Below are 21,813 nucleotides of genomic sequence, written 5' to 3'. Positions count from 1 at the left end.
TCGCTGATGCGATCGCAGCAGCAAGGGCGTACGCAGTTATGCTGCAAAATTATGCAGATGACTGCGATCGCAATGCCGCTGTAGCATAACATAAAGACGCCCACTTCCGTTTACTCACATCCATAATACCTTGCAAGTCTGCGAAAACATCGGTACCATTGAGTACCATCGGAGCCTCACGCGCAATTAAGGCAGGTCAGACCATACCCAGAAATTGCTAAACTTCCTGTACGCAGCTAGAGCTCAGGCTGCATATGCAAATGCTGTGGGTAATTTATGCACGTCCCTGCAACGACGTTCAAACGCACTGGCACACCTGCATTTCTCCAACCACCCCCCGTCACCACCCCCAAACGGTACTTCCTGACAATCACTCTGCGATGAGTCTGCATAGTCACTGTGATCGCAGTCCCGATCGCAGTAGCTGGTTCGCGCACGCATGCGCAGAGGACAACAATCGACCGGGTGCGTGCGTTTTTGCACTTGCAATCCTTGCTGAATCAGGCCCTGAGGGCAAAATTTACTAAGCGGCGGTTCTAAATCCCGGCGGTTTGGTAGCGGTTTGGCGGTGGTTTTGCTATCTGCAGATTTACTAAGGCCAAAACCACTGCAAAACCACAGTCAAAACACATTTTAGAATAGTATAGAACAGGGCTGTCATTTAGAAACCGCTGAAAAACCGCCACCAAACCCCCGGGGTTTAGAACCCGCCGTCAAACCGACATCAAACCGCAGGGGTTTAGAACCCGCCGCTTACTAAATTTTGCACAATGTGTTGTTTCTACTTCATGAATGTTGACCATAAAGAAATACTTTAAATTGGGATAATTTTTAGATATAGGAAGAAAATAATTTATTTTATATGTATTTTTTTTATCAAACTAAACTACATTTTTTTTTAATAAATCATCACATTTTAAAAATATCAATTAGAAATACTGTATTTATTTGTATCGTGTTTTAATGACTGATGTACTGAAAAATTATAAACTAACTCTCTCTCCTTAATCCATAGTATTAAATAAATAGTTCTAACTGATGTTTATGAAGCACAAAAATATGCAAATACTGCCACCTTGTGTCAGTCTACAGTATGTCTGTATAGTACATGCAAAAAGTCTAGTACGGACATACCATACTAATATAAAAATGACATACAAGAAAAATGTCACACATGGATTCTGTTCTGGTTTTCATGCAGGCATAGATTTCCCTCAAATTTACTAATTCACAAAACTGAGTATTAGTAATAGTAGGAAATAGGTATAATGTTTTTTTATGGCTTTGTAGCAAATAATCTGTTCACAAAGGCTTATTGATGGAAGAGTTCAGGTTTAAAACTGGTCAATGACATGTCACAAATGCAGCATCCTGGGGGGTTCTGACCTAATTGTTCTACAACCCTGGTGTAAGTAGCTCACTGACGATGACTGCATCTGATGGTCCCAAACATTAAAAACATGCCCACTTATGTAAACACAGTAAAACTACTGGAACCCCAAAAAGAGTGGGTGGATGTCTTGCATCCCGACCACTTCCTAGAGAAGTGGGCAGAATGGGGGAGATAAAAATGGGAATTGAGGTCCTTTCGGAAGGGTCTCCTAGAAACATCTAGGCTACATTGGTTAACGCCAATAGGTAATGCATAGGCTAATATAACACTTTGCATTCATGAGCTTGGTAAGTCTGGCATTTCAGCCACCCCCATAGAATCTACTGGAGAAGTGCACCGACCCCCGTGTTTTGGTTTTGGATCTGCATCTCCCCTGGTTTTGGATCTGAATCTGGTTTTGGATTTTTTTCCTTGGGGTTTTGTTTTTAGGTTTTGTTTTTGGTTTTGGATCTGTATTTTTTCCAAAAAATGATATAAACAGCTAAAACCACATAATTTGGGCCTGTTTTTGTTCCTACAGTATTATTAACCTTAATAATCATTTTCAGGCATTTTCTAGGCATTTTGAACCACCTCACAGCTCACAATATTGATTTCACTATTTTTCACCAATATAGGCCAAAGGCTGTAGCGAGCTGGCTGTCTAACGTAAGCAACAGAGCAGTGGCACAAACGCACGGCAGTTTAAAAAAATATTGGACATCTATGAAACATTGCCACACAGCAGTGGCAGACAGGATGGCAGTTTAATAAACCATAATAATGTCAGTCGGCAATGCCCCAAATTGTGCCAAATGTAAAGGAAAGAGGTGCAAGATGGAATTGTCCCTCCCTCCCACTCTTATGTGGGATATTAAAAAGGACATGCACAGTTTAACAAACTAAGCACTGTAGCCACTAGGACTGACACTTTCGTGGCTGAACTCCTTGGTTTGTTTGGACCCCCACAAAATTTTTTTTGATGGACTACCTTCAATTATTAAGGAGGAGGTTGATGATGAGGGTGTTGGTGGTGGAGATTGCATGTGCTGGTCCAAACTGCTGGTAGCTGATACTGGACTGCTTGTTATTATTGAACAAATTATAATTTTGTTAAACAAATTGCATGAACTCGCTGCAAATGACGTAACAGGGAGGAGGTGCTCTGATGGTTAACGTCCCTTCCTCTGCTAATTTGGCTTTACAAATGGAACAGATGCCTTCACAACTGTCGTCAGAATTTAGATTAAAATAATTCCACACTCATGACGTTGCTTTTCTGGCTTTCTTTTTATCGTTAGCAAGAACTGCTGCCACTGGTGGTGGCATCTTCATCCGCGGACACACTTGCACTCTCCTCGGGGATTTGTGATTTCAATTTCTCAGGGCACACAGTTGTTTTTTCCGAAGGGCTATCAGAATCAGAACCAGCAGTCTTCATAAAGAAAGGCCAAGGCCTTATCCTTTCCTTGCCACTTCGTGTAATGAATGGCATATTGCCAATTTTTTGTTTATCTAAAGGCAAATTTCCTTTCAATTTTTTTTTTACTTTAGTAAAAGTAGCTTTACCATATCGATGGCATGACTTAAGCCCTGGGGCATGGGCCTTCATAGAGGACAAGGAAGTTGATGGCCTTGCACTGCTGGCGGCAGCTACAACTTGTGGTTCTTGGCCTTGCTCTCCTGTCATGTGACAGCCCTCCATATTTTCTGCGGTCTTGAAGCAGTGTCACAAGCACCAATAGTGTAGCCAAGGTGCGGTTACAAAATTCACACATGTGCAGTTGTGCGAACACAGAAAAAAAATTGGCAAAAAAATACACTATGGTTATGGGGTTTTTTTTGCCGGTTCTCAACTTGGGCCCAGAGCACAGAATGATGACGACTGGAGTCGGGCAGCACTAGGTTGCGTTGCCGACTTGCTAGATCTTGTGCAGCTAAGCCTAACACGTACAGACACACAGACAATTATTTGAAAAAAAAGACAATATGTTTTTATTTTTTTTCCAGCTCCAGAACTTGGGCCCAGAGCCCAGAATGATGACGACTGGAGTCGGGCAGCACTAGGTTGCATTGCCGACTTGCTAGATCTTGTGCGGTTAAGCCTAACACGCACACAGATAAATATATATTACACAAAAAAAATTTATTTTTATTTTTTGGGGGAGCCAGAACTTGGGCCCAGATGGACGCAGCAGACAGCACCAGCCCAGATGGATCAGCAACAGCCCAGATGGACACAGCAGACAGCACAACAACACCAGCCCAGAATGGATCACCCCAGGACACAGCAGACAGAACAGCACAGCACCTCTCCCCAGCCCTACACTACTCACCCTCCCTGTTCAGTCTCCACAGCCGGAGTGAAAAGGCGCCCGCCGCGTCCCTTATATATAGAGATGAAAGCTCGCGAGCCACGAGATTTCGTCTCTATGGTTTTGCCTCGATTTGAGAGATCCGAGTAAGGCGGGAACATCCGAGCCAGCTTGGATCCTACTCGGATCTACAAAATTCGGATGGGTTCGGATCTCTGAAAACCGAACCCGCTCATCTCTAGAATCTACAGTAAGGGGGCTGCTTTTGTGTCCGAAAACAGTGAATCGCAGCAGATATCTGAGGTTCCACTTACATATATATGGGTGGTACTTCATTTTTGCGGATAACCACTAAATATTTTTGATAAATATGCTACTTCAAGTGTATTGTCATTATATGGATGAATGTATTTTTATATTTCATAATTCTGGCAAATGTACCATTGGTCACTAGTAAGCATAAAAATAAATGGATCTATTGGTGATTTCATTCTACAGCACTGGCCGATGCAGGACTCATGGGAGGTGAGTATAATTACAAGGGTGCAGGGTGTACGGTGTGCACCCCACACCCTGCATCCATTAGATACGCCAATGGTATAGCACACAGGTAAATTTCAGCATGAGAAATGACAGAGACATACTAGGAAGATGCAGAGTGGACAGTCATGAGAGTTAACTAGTGTTCCCGCTAGGCTGCGGGAATGGCAGGGCTCTGGTGGGCCGGTCGGGAGTCTCTGTATGTGCCTTTGGTGCATGCACACTCCCGAAAAGGGGGCATGGCAGGCTGGGGAGGGGCGTGACCTTATGTAAGTGCTGGACTTCTCCGAAGCTCTCCTCTCACGGTGAATAGCTACCGTGCGCGTGCGCACTGTGTTTATTCACCTGGTGGTGAACGGTCACCTCAACTTTTCCCACCCACGGGACACTGCGCCCAGAGGCGGGCTGGGCTGGGGGGCAGGGTGCCATGTCCCCCCCCCGGGCCGCAGCGCTATGCGGGCCCCGGGCAGTCTGTGCCCCTGTGACACAGCTGCCTGCACCGCATGTGTAGCGCTGACTGGAGTTCGGTCAGCGCTACATAGTGACTGACAAACACACAGCCGGCGGCGCCGGCAGCTGTGTGTTTGTTTTAAGTAGCAGCCAATGAGAGTCTGTCAGACTCTCACTGACTGCTGCTGTGCCCACTGCCGGAGCCGCTCCATCTTCCGGCTCCTGCAGTGGGTAATGGGAGAGACGTCATGACGTCTCTCCCATAATGCAGAGCAGGCCGGCCTGGGAGGACAGACAGAGGAGCGGGAGCGGGGATTCAGGTGTTTTTTTTTTTATTACGTGAGTCTACTGGGGGGGGGCACTACAAGGGGGGAGACCACTACTGGTGGCCCTACAAGAGGGGAAACCACTACTGGGGGCACTACAAGGGTGGGGGACTACTACTGGGGGCACTACAAGGGGGGACTTACTAGGGGCACTACAAGGGGGGCACTACTACTAGGGGCACTACAAGGGGAGGGGACGACTACTAGGGGCACTGCATAGGGGGGAGGGGATTACTACTAGTGGGGAGCCGTTAAAAGGGCAGGGTGCATTTTGCCCTCTTAAAATCGGGCAGGGCGCTGTGCCCCGCTAAAGCAAGCAAACGGGAACACTATTATCAATCCAGAGGGCTGTCCCAACCTAGATTACAGACACATAGGGGTCTATACAATTATAGGTGATGTGCACGTAGTGCCTCAGGAATGCTTGCTGCCGTAATAGATGGTAATGAGCTCCGCAGAACATTACTGTGATGTTTGTCGGCCTTGATGGCTTTTTAACTTTAGAATCACTACAAATAGGTGCAATTGGAGTAATAACTGCTTCTGGTTAAGGGGCAGAAGGTAAGGCACTAGAGGGTTGAACACCTGAGCACCTGCTGCTTATAACTAACCAGATGTGAGAGTTGGCACATACAGCATAGCATAGAATACAGTACACATACTATACATCAATTATCTTATTATAAGAAATGGTAAATAAATAGTAACAAATTAAATAAAATAAAATGATATGTAATATGCGCATAATGTTGAAGTTACTGGTGCCAGTTCTGGGTGTACCGTATCTACTGATCATCTGTCTAAGCTTTACAAGAACATTAATAATATTGGTAAGGTCAATGTAAAATGATTTGATTGATAATACTAATGATATTTAACATTTCATTTTTGTAGAGGACAAGAAAATGAGTAGACCACAAATGATTTGGTCGGTAAAAGCTTACAGAAGTATGCATGCAATATTCTTGGATCATATGTATCACAATGTATCCAAGGAATCCGGTCACAACTAAATAAGAATTCAATCAAATTGTAATATGGGTTCTAATATGGTCCTAAACCACAAAGAAATCTGTCTAAGTAAACAGAATCTGGTATACAGAATACAATATGGGTGAAGATATAGTAAGTGTTGCCATCCAGTATTGCAGGAATGAGAATATCTGCTAATTTGATGTTTACACAGTAGTTCAGATTGTTATAATATTCCCTCGGGTAACAGCATATTAATGATTCCACATATCCTAATTGTTAGCAGCATTCAATGTGCATTTATTGTCATCTCTGATTATATGCTGATTATATACATTGTGATACATATGATCCAAGAATATTGCATGTATAATTTAAATATTTTTCGCCATTTATTGTGTCATTTTTTCAATAATATTTTAGATAAGTAGGTGGAATTAAAAGTTACGTTTTAAACAACATTACTATACATTAGTTACAGAAGAGTGCCCCAAAAAAGGAATTTAGTTCTTTCTTCTTTTGCTTCTGCAAAAAAACAATTTCAGTATGTGAACATATATATTCCTGGGAGCACCATCAACATTTCATTATTGATATGGATATGAACCAAGAATAATTTACAGTTGGTCATAACACATTATATATATTATCAATACCAATCCTGTGCAGGATCTGTTTCCCATTTTCCCTGTTCCTTAATTATTAAAAGAAGTATGCATGATACCATATAGAGAATCTAGAATGCTTTGTAACCAGGTTATACCTTACCAGGTGTGAGGATCGCTGAAGATGTTTAACCAGGCTCTCAATAAAACAGTACACTATGATAGAGGATCGTCTGCAAATTGTATCTCACATTCCTTTCCTAGTTGGCTCAAACACTAGTATCAAAGCCTTAGCAACATAGCCCTGAGTGAATAACTCCCAAAGGGCACCAATGCATCACAGGCACCATGAGAATCTTCTTGCTTCCTCTCGCTGGAGTTTTTATTGTCATAGTGAGACTGTAACAAGTTCTGCGGTAATGGCCGTTCTACAGCTCCTTCCCACATGTGATTTATTTATTTATTACCAGTTATTTATATAGCGCACACATATTCCGCAGCGCTTTACAGAGAGAATATTTGACCATTCACATCAGTCCCTGCCCCAGTGGAACTTACAATCTATATTCCCTACCACATGTGCACATACATACACACAGGTTAATTTGTGTTGGGAGCCAATTAACCTACCAGTGCATTTTTGTGGTGTGGGAGGAAACCGGAGTACCTGGAGGAAACCCACGCAAGCACAGGGAGAATATACAAACTCCACACAGTTAGGGCCATGGTGGGAATTGAACCCATGACCTCATTGCTGTGAGGCAGTAACGCTAACCATTACACCGTCTGTGCTGCCCTTTGATTGATGGGCATCTCCATGTTTGATTGGCTCATAAATATTAAGCTACTGTACCAAGGGTCTGTGCCAAGCAAGAGGCCACACTGCATCAACTTTGCCAAAAATTACTTTTTTAGTCTACCCAAGCAAACGTTATATTGTTCTCTTTGGACAGATGGAGCTTTCTACTGGTACCACATATATATATTTTTTGTATTATTTATGGACATTAAAAGTGAATAAATGTCCCTTTTTAAGTATCGTTTATAACTACAGTACTTTCACAAAATTTTAAATATAGACTTTTTTTCATTCTAAGGGGTCTATTTACTAAGCAGTGTTAAGAGACAGAGTGAAAAGTGATAAGGTGCCAGCCAATCAGCTCCCAACTGCCATCTTACAGACTGTGTTTGAAAAATGACAGTTGGGAGCTGATTGGCTGGCACATTATCACTTTTCACTCTGTCTCCTAACACTGCTTAGTAAATAGACCCCTGAGACCTGTTTACATGGAAAACAACTGTGTAAATGTCTTTGTTGTGATTTTCACTTTTTAAAAAAAAAAAAAAAAAACTTGCACTGATTATTGTAAACACTTACCGCACAGAACCACTAGAGGCACTGCAATAGAAATAATCTGTTATTAGACTCAGATAATCTCTCTGATGCAGAACACAATGGTGGTCATGTCACTGGATGATGTGTCTTTGGATGCAGTCGTGTCTGTGTCTTATGCTAATGCTGCTGCTGATTTTCCAAAAACTGAGACGCCCACTTGCAGGGTCTTGATACAGTGAATTTCCATCTCAGAACATCTTTAGAGGCACCATTGATTGCTCAATTGAAACTTGCACCAGTCTATGGGGCCGATTCAGCACGGATCGCAAGGCTGTGTTCGCACACACCTGCTCGCTGCGAAAATATGCTAATGAATGAATACACACCGCAACCGCAGCACTATACCAAGATGCCCACCACTATATAAAGATGCTCACTTCCCATGACATGCATCTGCAAGTCAGCGAAACCATCGGTAACATCGAATAACATTGGAATCAGTTGCACAGTTGTGATTGACTATGACCTGCCGTACAAACTGCTAAACTTCTTGTCGCCATCTAGATCTCTGCCAGCGTGTGCAATCGCAGGGGCTTAATTATGCACGCCCCTGTAACGGCGTTCAGGTACGCCTGCGTTCCGCCAACCAGTCCCCCTCTCCACCCCAAACTGTCACTTCATGTCACTAACTATGAGATGTGATGCGTGCTTACTGCGATCGCTTCCCGATCGCAGCGGCCAGTTTGCGCACGCGGACTGCGTTGCATACGCATTCACAGAGCGCAAAAGTCGACCGGCTGCGTGCAAATGCAGCCTTGAGATCCAACCTGAATAAGGTCCCATGGCAGGTGTAGTTTCTCCATCTGAGTATTGTCTCCTGTGTGAGCGCCTGTGCATCTTCAGTGACACAACTGTGACACACCCACAATACGCCTGTGTCGGCTTAGCCCCATTACCTTCCCTTAGCAACTAAAATTCACAGATCTTGCGTCCGACTTCGTACTGCATCTCTCAGCGGTAATGATCGCGACTCATGTGCTGTACTACTCAGACGCATGCGCAGACTTACATCAGCCAACTGCGTGCGCCATTGATGCTGCGACCATATCTGAATCAGGCCCTCTATGAGGTCACTTTCCATATGTGTCTAATTACCACTAATTTACTCGTGCCTCCCAGCTCACAGACATTCTAATCTGATACATTGACTGGAAGATCAGAGGCGTCACTTACCTGGATGACACCCGATGCGGCTGGAGCACGCGTGTAAAGGGGGAGTGGCTTAGTTGAAGGGCGTGGCCTCAATCCACAAAGCCACGCCCCCTTATGTGTGCCGCTCTTGGGGCGTTACCGCCCCTGTTCTCGGCACACAGTGGGCTTTCCCAGCACTCCAGCAGCTGCTGGGGCAGCCCACAGTCTCTCCCCGTGTTCTGGCTTCTAGGTGACACCATCCGACGGGGTGACACCAAAATAGCAGAGCAGCTCTGCTATTTTGGTGTCACACCCTCGGATGGTGTCACCCAGTGCGGTCCACACCCCCCTAGTGACGCCAGTGTGGAAGATACACCCTAGACATCTGAGCATATGTGTTAGGAACATCATGGTATAAACCATTAACTAAGCTTGATACCTTAAATGGTTGTCATAATATGAAAGCTAAAGATAACTATGGGGCCCATTTATCAACGAGTTTTATCATAAGCAATGAGTTCTAAAACTTGTTACGTATGATAAATGATGCTCCAGCCAATCAGCTCTCAACTGTCATTTTTCAAACGGGTAACAGTTAGGAGCTGATTGGCTGGAGCGAGTTTTAAAACTTGTTGAGTATGATAAATCTCGTAGATAAATGAGTCCATATGTTTTTACTTTAGACCATCTAGATTGGAATTTAATTAAATGCTTTTCTGCTGCTGTGGAAATATTCTCATGTACAGAAGCCTGGATTAGAACCCTTATTAAGCTTATGCCAGAACAGGTTTTCAATATGCCAACCAATAACAATTATGTTTATCTCTCCATAGAGCTTACAAATAGCAGTGATTCATAGTCATGTAATGGTGCATACACACGGTACAATTAAACTGGATGATTTGAATGATAACGATATCAATCATATCGTTATCGTTCATATCGTGCATTTTTCGGTGGCCAACGACCTGTGATGCGCAGGCACGCATGGACGATAACGATATCGTCCATTGCCCATGGTTGCAGGCCAACCTGGGTCATTGGCCATCGTTGGTGGGTTTGTGGTGTGCTGAATGATCGATATCGATCATCCAGCACACCCAAGAGATCGTTCAACGATATCATTATCGTTGACGATCGTCCAGTGTGCATGCACCATTAGACTGTCAGAAGAGTAAATTCTCACATCTTGGCCTGGAACCCTCTGCAAAATACGGATTAGTAGGAATATCAAAGCCTTCAATCCCATGTAAACCCATCTAAATCAATATAGTATACTGTAAAATTAATGTTAACAATATACTGTACATTCCCTATACTTATAATACAGTTGTAATGGTTGTGTCTGTACATAGAAATTTTTATGGGAGAAATGTACAAACAAAATTCGGAATTTTTGTTTGCCTGTCTGTTCGGCATCATGCAAAAACTACGGGATGAATTTGGATTGCATTTTCAATATTGTATAGCTTAGTCACCTAGAAAGAAACTGAGGTATGTATTATCTCAATGAGAGATCAGGGAGAGGAGAAACTAGACGCTTAAAACTCGGCGAGTGCAGCGTGCAGGCTCCTCAAGCCAAAAATGACGTATAGAAATATTTTTTGGGGGGAGAAATATACTTTTAGGGACTGTTTATGAACTATGAAAAACATTTTTTATCAGAATTTGCAAATGCTCCTCAAGTCCAAAATGACTATATCTTGCACATCCTGAATGCAAACAGTTATATACTGTATGTATACATATATATATATATATCTCAAGATCAACACAATCGAGTCACATTGTTATGACCACCAGCTAATAGCCAGAGTAACCACCGTGTGCAGCACGGACAGCAGCTAGATGGTCTGGGAGTGACTGAATAAGGTGCTAGTAGATTGGCACAGGTATCTGGAGCCATGCTGACTGCAGTGCATATGAGCTGCTGGAGGCAGGGCCGGCTCTAGGGGTGTTCGACCAGTGCGGTCGAATAGGGGTGCCACCCATAGAGGGCACACCCAGAGGCATCACTAGGGTTGGTGTCACCCGGTGTGGTAGCTCATGGTGTCACCCCCCCCCATCCTTAGTACTGTTTTTGTACTATCACTAAATGCAATGGCAATAGTAATAAAATAAACTGCTAACAAAACTAACGTTATATCTTTAAAATACAATATCACAGGTAAAACATTATAACATTTACATAAGTGTTATGCAAACTAAACTCAATGCCTAAATTATTTGACTCAACAGTTTCATGACTTACTGGACACAAACTTAGACTGTAAAACGGTTTTGCATTGCAATGAGGTTTTTCATGTGTTAGCCAAGATTCGGAAGGGCAACATAGGGATGAAGACATTAAGAGAAACTCTCATGAACAGCACGCCAAACCATATTAAATTTATTATATTCAGCAAAGTATATCACACAAAGTATTCATTTGCACACCTCGATAATTTAATTTGAAGTAATACAAACAGTAACAAATACAAAAGCATTTTAGCACTTAATGAACATCTCCACAAAAAAAATCTAAACTTTCCTTTTCTGGCCTTCACAGCTGCAAACTTTTGAATCACTTCATCAAAGTCAATGCCTTTTGCCATCTCACTTTCAACTGATAGAATTGCAAGGTCTGAAAGCCTTGACTGTCCCATGGTAGATCGCAAATAGTTCTTTATAAGTTTCAGCTTTGAAAAGCTCCTCTCACATGAAGCCACAGACACACAGATCGTCAAAAATAATTTTAGACTTTTTGAAAGGTTTGGTAGAGATTCTACAAAGTCCCATTCTGCTATGAATTTCAAAATATCTAATACTACCCAATCTTTGGCTTTTTCCAGATCAATCTTTGCTGCTTTCTGGTGTCTTCTTAGCCTTGGTATTTCTATTAAAAGAGCACTTTCAGATAATTCATCATAGAAAGTGGTCAATTTTGGAATGGACACCTTTAACTGTTCATCAGTGGCAGATATAAGACTCTTCGCTTGAACAGCTTCAAACATGGCTGCTATTTTCTGGATGGCTCTTGATCTGATCTGAAGCTCAGAATGAAAGCGATCAATGCACTCAAGCATCGCCCTCCTATTTTCTTCTTGAAGAGAGAGTCCAGCATCACATGCTTGTTCCCCTGCCAACCTCTTCTTGACCCTGGCTCTTCTCTGTACTGCAATTCCATATTCTTCTGACTTTGAAAGTGCCTGTTCAATTGCATGCTCCACTAGTTGACTGCGTTCATCATGTAAAAAAAGTTTAAGCGCCTCTAACTTTGTCACCACCTTGTCAAGAGTTGTCTGCAGGTACTGCTGTGTTATATTAACTTCCTGAAGTACATTACACCAGAAGTATAGGTAGCACAGAAAGGTGAAATCACAGACAGCAGGCAAAAGAGTTTGTGCTGCTCCCCTTGTATCCAAATTTTCATGTAGATCACAAAGAGCTTCGATCGCCTCCACAAACTTATCAAACTTCTCCTTAACTGGTGTAACAGCAGCATGATGAGCACTCCAGCGTGTTGTTGACAGCCTTTTCACTGAGACTCCAGTATGTTCCATTAACACATCCCATCGATGGGTGGAAGCAGCAAAGAAAGAAAACATTCTTTCAAGAGTCCCAAAAAATGTCACACATGATGCATTTTCAGCAAAAAAGTGCTGACCACACAAATTAAGTGAATGGTCCACACATCCACTAAAAATAGCCTTCCTGTTCTTTTTTTTAAGAATGGCTTGCACACCTCCATGGATTCCAGCCATAGTGGCAGCATTATCATAGCCTTGAGAGCGGCACATCATTATGTCAAGTCCATCATTTTCCAGTGTTTTAAGAATGTCAGAACTGAGGTCAGCAGCGGTTTTCCCCTTTAAAGGAAAAAATCCAAGAAATACCTCTTTTACTTCAACTTTCATATTGTTGATTTTTACATATCTGATCACTTCGGACATCTGGTCAGTATGTGATATGTCAGGTGTGCTGTCAAACATGATCCCAAAACAGTTTGCAGACTTTATGTCAATGACAAGCTTCTCCTTCACATGGTTTGCCAAGGCACTTATAAACTCATTCTGAGTGTTTGGTGCTAGATAAGAGACTGACACTTTAAGTTTACATGTGCTCTGTTTTAATCTCATAAGGTGCTCTTTCAGCACTGGATCATATTTTGACAGCATCTCAACCATCTCAAGAAAGTTCCCTTTATTTAATGAAGTTTCATCTTCCTTGTGGCCACGGAATGCTAGATTCTGCTTGGCAAGAAACAATGTTATATCAAGCAATCTGTACAAGATGTCCCTCCACTTTTTCTTCTCCATTTCCATTAAAGAAATACTTTTGGCATCAATGGTTTTGTGCAGCCTAAGTCCTGCTGCTAATGTTTTCCACTTTTCAAGGCAACATAGGTGCTCTTCAGATGTCTCATGGTTATATACTTTAGGGTTCAGTTTCCACCACATCTGAAACCCAGTCACAAATTTGGATGTCATACTTGTAGTACTAACTGCAAACAGTCGGCAGCAAAAACAGTATAATTTGTTGCTGACAACTGAGTAAATCATCCAAGACCGTAGAATTTTCTCGCCATTTGGCATCATCTTGTAAAACCACTCTTTTGAAAGCTGACGTACACCACCCTTTGCTTTTCCATCTGAATCTTGCCTTGACACTGCACTGAAAGGACCATCTTTGTTCTGGAAATAAGTACTTCCCTTTTTGATGATTTCAACCCGAAAGTGATCTGGAACTGGTATTTCCCAGAAAGAAACATCATGGAAAATTTGCAAATCTTTCTCCATAACATCACTCATTTCCGTTGCAGTATCAAGGCTAGAGTCACTTTCAGCACTTTCTTCTGCTTGACATTCTTCCATTTCCACTCCTTGTTTTTCTGCTGTAAATTCTGCAATTTCCACTTCTTGCTCTTCTGTAGAATGCATGCAATCATCAGAAGAATTAGTATTATCAATTGGAGACTGACACGGAGGAGCTGTGTCTTTTGATGAACCCTGGCCATCATCCTGTCTTTTGACAAATTGAAGCATGGATCCAGCTTGCGTTTTCAGTGCTTTTTTTCTTGTTTCTTTTGCCTTCCTTTGCTGGCATCCACTTGGCCTCTTTGCTTTATTTACACCATGCAGCATGATTGAATATCACTGCACAATGTAAAAATGCATAATAGAATTTTTTTTGCAAAATTAAATAAAAATATGTAAATCTATTGTAAATAGTACAGGCAAAGGAAGGAAAACCTTGGACCATGTGATTCTGCTGTTACCCTGCCAGGTTAATTACAAGTGCAGAACACTGCATGGGGAAGTTAATTTAAATATACCCTGTTAGTCAATGAGAAAAGGTGTGTATTTTACCCCTAATAATTCAATATTGAAATCAATGCAGGGTTCAAAAACTAGGGGTGTGCACAGGCCACTTTTCGTGTTTTGTGTTTTGGTTTTGGATCTGGATCTTTCTTCGTGTTTTGGATCTGGATTGGTTTTGCCAAAACCACCCTTCCGTGTTTTGGGTTCTGGGTTTTGTGTTTTGGATCTGTATTTTTTTGAAAAAAAGCATAAAAACAGCTAAAATCACAGAATTTGTAGGTTTTTCTGCTCCTATGCTATTATTAACCTCAATAACCTTAATTTCCACTCATTTCCAGTCTATTCTGAACACCTCACACCTCACAATAGTGTTTTTATGTCCAAAAGGTTGCACCGAGGTAGCTGGATGACTATGCTAAGCGACACGAGTGGGCGGCACAAACACGTGACCCATCTAGGAGTGACACTGCAGTGGCAGACAGGATGGCAGTTAGAAAAACTAGGCCCCAAACTGTACATAATGCAAAGAAAAAAAGAGGTGCAAGATGGAATTGTCCTTGGGCCCTCCCACCCACCCTTATGTTGTATAAACAGGACATGCACACTTTAACAAATCAATCATTTCAGCGCCAGGGTCTGCCACACAACTGTGGCTGAAATGATTGGTTCGTTTGGGCCCCCACAAAACAAGCTGGCAATTAATGTGTCCCTGCACAAACTGGCTCTACGGAGGCAAGATGTCATCCTCATCCTCCTCATCCACCGATTCCTCACCCTCTTCAGTGTGTACATCCTCATCCTCACAAAGTATTAACTCGTCCCCACTTGAATCCACCACCACAGGTCCCTCTGTACGTTCTGGAGGCTGGTCTCCCTGGAAGAGCTGATAATTCATTTTGATGAACATCATCTTCTCCACATTCTGTGGAAGCAACCTCCTACGCCTTTCGCTGACAAGGTTCCCGGCTGCACTAAACACTCTTTCGGAGTACACACTGGAGGGGGGGCAACTCAGGTAAAATAGAGCCAGTTTGTACAGGGGCCTCCAAATTGCCTCTTTTTCCTGCCAGTACAGGTATGGACTGTCTGACATGCCTACTTGGATGCTGTCACCGATGTAATCCTCCACCATTCTGTCAATGGTGACAGTATCATATGCAGTGACAGTAGACATGTCAGAAATTGTTGCCAGGTCCTTCAGTCCGGACCAGATGTCCAAACTTGGTCCTGCCTGCCCTGCATCACCGCCAGCGGGTTGCTTAGGATACCTAAGTTTTTTCCTGGCAGCCCCAGTTGCGGGAGAAAATGAAGAAGGAGCCGTTGACGTGTCACGTTCCGCTTCAGCTGACAGTGTGTTCACCAGCAGGTCTTTGCACCTCTGCAGGCTTGTGTCGGCCGGAAAGAGAGACACCACATAGGCTTTAAACCTAGGATCGAGCACGGTGGCCAAAATGTAGTGGTCTGATTTCAACAGATTGACCACCCTGGAATCCTGGCAAAGCGAATGAAGGGCTTCATCCACAAGTCCCACATGCCGAGCGGAATCGCTCCGTCTTAGCTCCTCCTTCACTTTCTCCAGCTGCTTCTGCAAAAGCCTGATGAGGGGAATGACCTGACTCAAGCTGGCAGTGTCTGAACTGACTTCACGTGTGGCAAGTTCGAAGGGCTGAAGAACCTTGCACAACACGGAAATCATTCTCCACTGCGCTTGAGTCAGGTGCATACCCCCTCCTTTGCCTATGTCATAGGTGGATGTATAGGCTTGTATGGCCTTTTGCTGCTCCTCCATCCTCTGAAGCATATAGAGGGTTGAGTTCCACCGCGTCACAACCTCTTGCTTCAGGTGATGGCGGGGCAGGTTCAAGAGTGTTTGCTGGCGCTCCAGTCTTCGGCACGCAGTCGCTGAATGGCGAAAGTGGCCAGAAATTTTTCGGGCCACCCAAAGCGTCTCCTGCACGCCCCTGTCGCTTTTCAGAAAATTCTGCACCACCAAGTTTATTGTGTGAGCAAAACATGGGACGTGCTGGAATTTGCCCAGATGTAATGCCCGCACAATATTGGTGGCGTTGTCAGATATCACAAATCCCCAGGAGAGTCTAAGTGGGGTAAGCCACTGGGCGATGATTTCCCTCAGTTTCTCTAAGAGGTTGTCGGCGGTGTGCCTCTTACTGAAACCGGTGATACACAGCGTAGCCTGCCTTGTAACGAGCTGGCGTTTCTGAGATGCTGCTACTGGTGACGCTGCTGCTGTTGCTGCGTAAGGTGATACATCTACCCAGTGGGCTGTCACAGTCATATAGTCCTTAGTCTGCCCTGTTCCACTTGTCCACATGTCCGTGGTTAAGTGGACATTGTGTACAACGGCATTTTTCAGGACACTGAGGACACTTTTTCTGACGTTTCTGTACAGTCTCGGTATCGCCTGCCTAGTGAAGTGGAATCTAGACGGGATTTGGAACCGGGGACACACTACCTCCATCAATTGTCTAAATCCCACTGCACTAATGGCGGATACCGGACGCACGTCTAACACCAACATAGCAGTCAAGGCCTCAGTTATACGTTTTGCTTCAGGATGACTGCTGTCGTACTTCATCCTCCTCGCTAAGGACTGTTGGAGGGTCAATTGTTTAGTAAAAGTAGTGGTGTTCCTACTTCCTCTCTGGGATGATGAACGACTCCCAGCAGCAGCAGCAACAGCAGTAGCGGCAGCAGTAGGCGTAGCAATGCAGGATCCTCCGGAGGAATCCCGGATAGGAGAGTCAGTCATGCCAGTGATATGGCCTGCAGGACTACTTCCGATCCTGACTAAGGAGGAAATTGACGAGGAGGGAGTTGACGGTGTGGTTTGCAGGCGCTTGGATACAACAGGACAACGGGATTTAGGTGTCCCTGGACTGCTTACGGTCTGAGCCAAAGTTTCTGAACTTGACAGTAACTTTTTATGAACGCGCTGCAGGTGCCGTATAAGGGAGGATGTTCCTAGGTGGTTGACGTCCCTACCCCTACTTATTTCACCTTTACATATGGTACATATGGCAAGACAGTTGTTGTCCGGATTTGGATAGAAATATTGCCAGACCAAAGAGGTGGAATGTTTGGTCTTCTGCCCAGGCATGACCGTGATGGGCTTTTTCATCCCACGGACAACAACTGTCTCCCCCGGAGCCTGATTTAAACAAACCACATCACCATCAGAATCCTCCTCGCCAACTTCCTCCTCAGCGCCAGCTACACCAGTATCCTCATCCTGTTGTACTTCAACAGTGACATCTTCAATTTGCATATCAGCAAGTGGACTGTGGGTGCTCCTTTCAGCACTTGCAGGGGGCGTGCAAATGGTGGAAAGAGCCACCTCTTCCCGTCCAGTGCTGGGAAGGTCAGGCATCGCAACCACCACCACACTTGGACTCTCCTTGGGGATTTGTGATATCTTCTTAGAAAGCACAGTTCTTCGCTGTGCTTTTGCCAGCTTAACTCTTTTGATTTTTTTAGTGGGAGGAGTGCTTCCATCGTCATGTGAAGCTGAACCACTAGTCATGAACATACTAGGGATCGACCTTAGCCGTTCCTTGCCACTCCGTGTCGTAAATGGCATATTGGCAAGTTTACGTTTCTCTTCAGCTGATTTAAATGTCTTTTTCAAGGTCATTTTCCTGAACTTTGCCATTTGGGATTGTATGTGCCCTCTACTATGACATTGGGCATCGGCCTTGGCAGACGACGTTGATGGCATGTTATCGTCTATGTCATGACTAGTGGCAGCAGCTTCAGCACTAGGAGGAAGTGGTTCTTGATCTTTCTCTATTTTATTTTTATCGGAGAAAGTTTGGTCCTCCATTTATGTTATATCGATTTGATATATACGTGCGGCTAAACACAGAAAATAATTTTTTTTTTGGTTTGGACTGGAGTGTACTTTGTGGGTTACAGCACCCTTTAACGGTCAAGCCAGCCGGCCCTTTACTTATGACACAGGCGCACTCTTGGCACTACTTTGTTGATGCACGTGCGGCTACTGCGCACACAATTCACAAACACAGAAAATAATTTTTTTTTGGTTTGGACTGGAGTGTACTTTGGGGGTTACAGCACCCTTTAACGGTCAAGCCAGCCGGCCCTTTACTTATGACACAGGCGCACGCTTGGCACTACTTTGTTGATGCACGTGCGGCTACTGCGCACACAATTCACAAACACAGAAAATAATTTTTTTTTGGTTTGGACTGGAGTGTACTTTCGGGGGTTACAGCACCCTTTAACGGTCAAGCCAGCCGGCCCTTTACTTATGACACAGGCGCACGCTTGGCACTACTTTGTTGATGCACGTGCGGCTACTGCGCACACAATTCACAAACACAGAAAATAATTTTTTTTGGTTTGGACTGGAGTGTACTTTCGGGGGTTACAGCACCCTTTAACGGTCAAGCCAGCCGGCCCTTTACTTATGACACAGGCGCACGCTTGGCACTACTTTGTTGATGCACGTGCGGCTACTGCGCACACAATTCACAAACACAGAAAATAATTTTTTTTTAGGTTTGGACTGGAGTGTACTTTCGGGGGTTACAGCACCCTTAACGGTCAAGCCAGCCGGCCCTTTACTTATGACACAGGCGCACGCTTGGCACTACTTTGTTGATGCACGTGCGGCTACTGCGCACACAATTCACAAACACAGAAAATAATTTTTTTTTTGGTTTGGACTGGAGTGTACTTTCGGGGGTTACAGCACCCTTAACGGTCAAGCCAGCCGGCCCTTTACTTATGACACAGGCGCACGCTTGGCACTACTTTGTTGATGCACGTGCGGCTACTGCGCACACAATTCACAAACACAGAAAATATTTTTTTTTTGGTTTGGACTGGAGTGTACTTTCAGGGGTTACAGCACCCTTTAACGGTCAAGCCAGCCGGCCCTTTACTTATGACACAGGCGCACGCTTGGCACTACTTTGTTGATGCACGTGCGGCTACTGCGCACACAATTCACAAACACAGAAAATAATTTTTTTTTGGTTTGGACTGGAGTGTACTTTCGGGGGTTACAGCACCCTTTAACGGTCAAGCCAGCCGGCCCTTTACTTATGACACAGGCGCACGCTTGGCACTACTTTGTTGATGCACGTGCGGCTACTGCGCACACAATTCACAAACACAGAAAATAATTTTTTTTTAGGTTTGGACTGGAGTGTACTTTCGGGGGTTACAGCACCCTTAACGGTCAAGCCAGCCGGCCCTTTACTTATGACACAGGCGCACGCTTGGCACTACTTTGTTGATGCACGTGCGGCTACTGCGCACACAATTCACAAACACAGAAAATAATTTTTTTTTTGGTTTGGACTGGAGTGTACTTTCGGGGGTTACAGCACCCTTAACGGTCAAGCCAGCCGGCCCTTTACTTATGACACAGGCGCACGCTTGGCACTACTTTGTTGATGCACGTGCGGCTACTGCGCACACAATTCACAAACACAGAAAATAATTTTTTTTTGGTTTGGACTGGAGTGTACTTTCAGGGGTTACAGCACCCTTTAACGGTCAAGCCAGCCGGCCCTTTACTTATGACACAGGCGCACGCTTGGCACTACTTTGTTGATGCACGTGCGGCTACTGCGCACACAATTCACAAACACAGAAAATAATTTTTTTTTGGTTTGGACTGGAGTGTACTTTCGGGGGTTACAGCACCCTTTAACGGTCAAGCCAGCCGGCCCTTTACTTATGACACAGGCGCACTCTTGGCACTACTTTGTTGATGCACGTGCGGCTACTGCGCACACAATTCACAAACAGAAAATAATTTTTTTTTAGGTTTGGACTGGAGTGTACTTTCGGGGGTTACAGCACCCTTAACGGTCAAGCCAGCCGGCCCTTTACTTATGACACAGGCGCACGCTTGGCACTACTTTGTTGATGCACGTGCGGCTACTGCGCACACAATTCACAAACACAGAAAATAATTTTTTTTTTGGTTTGGACTGGAGTGTACTTTCGGGGGTTACAGCACCCTTAACGGTCAAGCCAGCCGGCCCTTTACTTATGACACAGGCGCACGCTTGGCACTACTTTGTTGATGCACGTGCGGCTACTGCGCACACAATTCACAAACACAGAAAATAATTTTTTTTTTGGTTTGGACTGGAGTGTACTTTCGGGGGTTACAGCACCCTTAACGGTCAAGCCAGCCGGCCCTTTACTTATGACACAGGCGCACGTTTGGCACTACTTTGTTGATGCACGTGCGGCTACTGCGCACACAATTCACAAACACAGAAAATAATTTTTTTTTTGGTTTGGACTGGAGTGTACTTTCGGGGGTTACAGCACCCTTAACGGTCAAGCCAGCCGGCCCTTTACTTATGACACAGGCGCACGTTTGGCACTACTTTGTTGATGCACGTGCGGCTACTGCGCACACAATTCACAAACACAGAAAATAATTTTTTTTTTGGTTTGGACTGGAGTGTACTTTCGGGGGTTACAGCACCCTTAACGGTCAAGCCAGCCGGCCCTTTACTTATGACACAGGCGCACGCTTGGCACTACTTTGTTGATGCACGTGCGGCTACTGCGCACACAATTCACAAACACAGAAAATAATTTTTTTTTTGGTTTGGACTGGAGTGTACTTTCGGGGGTTACAGCACCCTTAACGGTCAAGCCAGCCGGCCCTTTACTTATGACACAGGCGCACGCTTGGCACTACTTTGTTGATGCACGTGCGGCTACTGCGCACACAATTCACAAACACAGAAAATAATTTTTTTTTAGGTTTGGACTGGAGTGTACTTTCAGGGGTTACAGCACCCTTAACGGTCAAGCCAGCCGGCCCTTTACTTATGACACAGGCGCACGCTTGGCACTACTTTGTTGATGCACGTGCGGCTACTGCGCACACAATTCACAAACACAGAAAATAATTTTTTTTTGGTTTGGACTGGAGTGTACTTTCGGGGGTTACAGCACCCTTTAACGGTCAAGCCAGCTGGCCCTTTACTTATGACACAGGCGCACGCTTGGCACTACTTTGTTGATGCACGTGCGGCTACTGCGCACACAATTCACAAACACAGAAAATAATTTTTTTTTAGGTTTGGACTGGAGTGTACTTTCGGGGGTTACAGCACCCTTAACGGTCAAGCCAGCCGGCCCTTTACTTATGACACAGGCGCACGCTTGGCACTACTTTGTTGATGCACGTGCGGCTACTGCGCACACAATTCACAAACACAGAAAATAATTTTTTTTTTGGTTTGGACTGGAGTGTACTTTCGGGGGTTACAGCACCCTTAACGGTCAAGCCAGCCGGCCCTTTACTTATGACACAGGCGCACGCTTGGCACTACTTTGTTGATGCACGTGCGGCTACTGCGCACACAATTCACAAACACAGAAAATAT

The 21,813-nt window shown here is 44.3% G+C and overlaps 1 protein-coding gene across 1 annotated transcript; it reads right to left on the bottom strand.

The window, feature by feature from the left end:
- Window positions 1-10,273: 10,273 nt before the first annotated feature.
- Window positions 10,274-14,230, bottom strand: LOC148524936 (zinc finger MYM-type protein 1-like). Its single transcript, XM_088471352.1, has 2 exons — window positions 11,648-14,230; window positions 10,274-10,366 (listed from the first exon to the last, which is right to left on the bottom strand). The coding sequence occupies exons 1-2, from the start codon at window positions 14,228-14,230 to the stop codon at window positions 10,274-10,276; spliced, it is 2,676 nt and encodes an 891-aa protein (XP_088327478.1).
- Between the last annotated feature and the right edge of the window lie 7,583 nt (window positions 14,231-21,813).

This window comes from Taudactylus pleione, unplaced genomic scaffold (genome assembly GCF_031769625.1).
Source record: "Taudactylus pleione unplaced genomic scaffold, aTauple2 ptg000114l, whole genome shotgun sequence".
In the NCBI taxonomy this organism is placed as follows: domain Eukaryota; kingdom Metazoa; phylum Chordata; class Amphibia; order Anura; family Myobatrachidae; genus Taudactylus; species Taudactylus pleione.
Note: the sequence above shows the minus strand (reverse complement) of the source record. Positions and strands in the feature narration are given on the sequence as shown.

Bases quoted from the DNA above. Each gene is read 5' to 3' on its own strand.
- LOC148524936 (XM_088471352.1), bottom strand. From the start codon at position 14,230: ATGCTGCATGGTGTAAATAAAGCAAAGAGGCCAAGTGGATGCCAGCAA. The intron at 10,367-11,647 runs GCCAGAAAAGGA...ATATTGATTTAG, and splicing joins AAAAGTTTGCAGCTGTGAAG to ATGGGTTTACATGGGATTGA.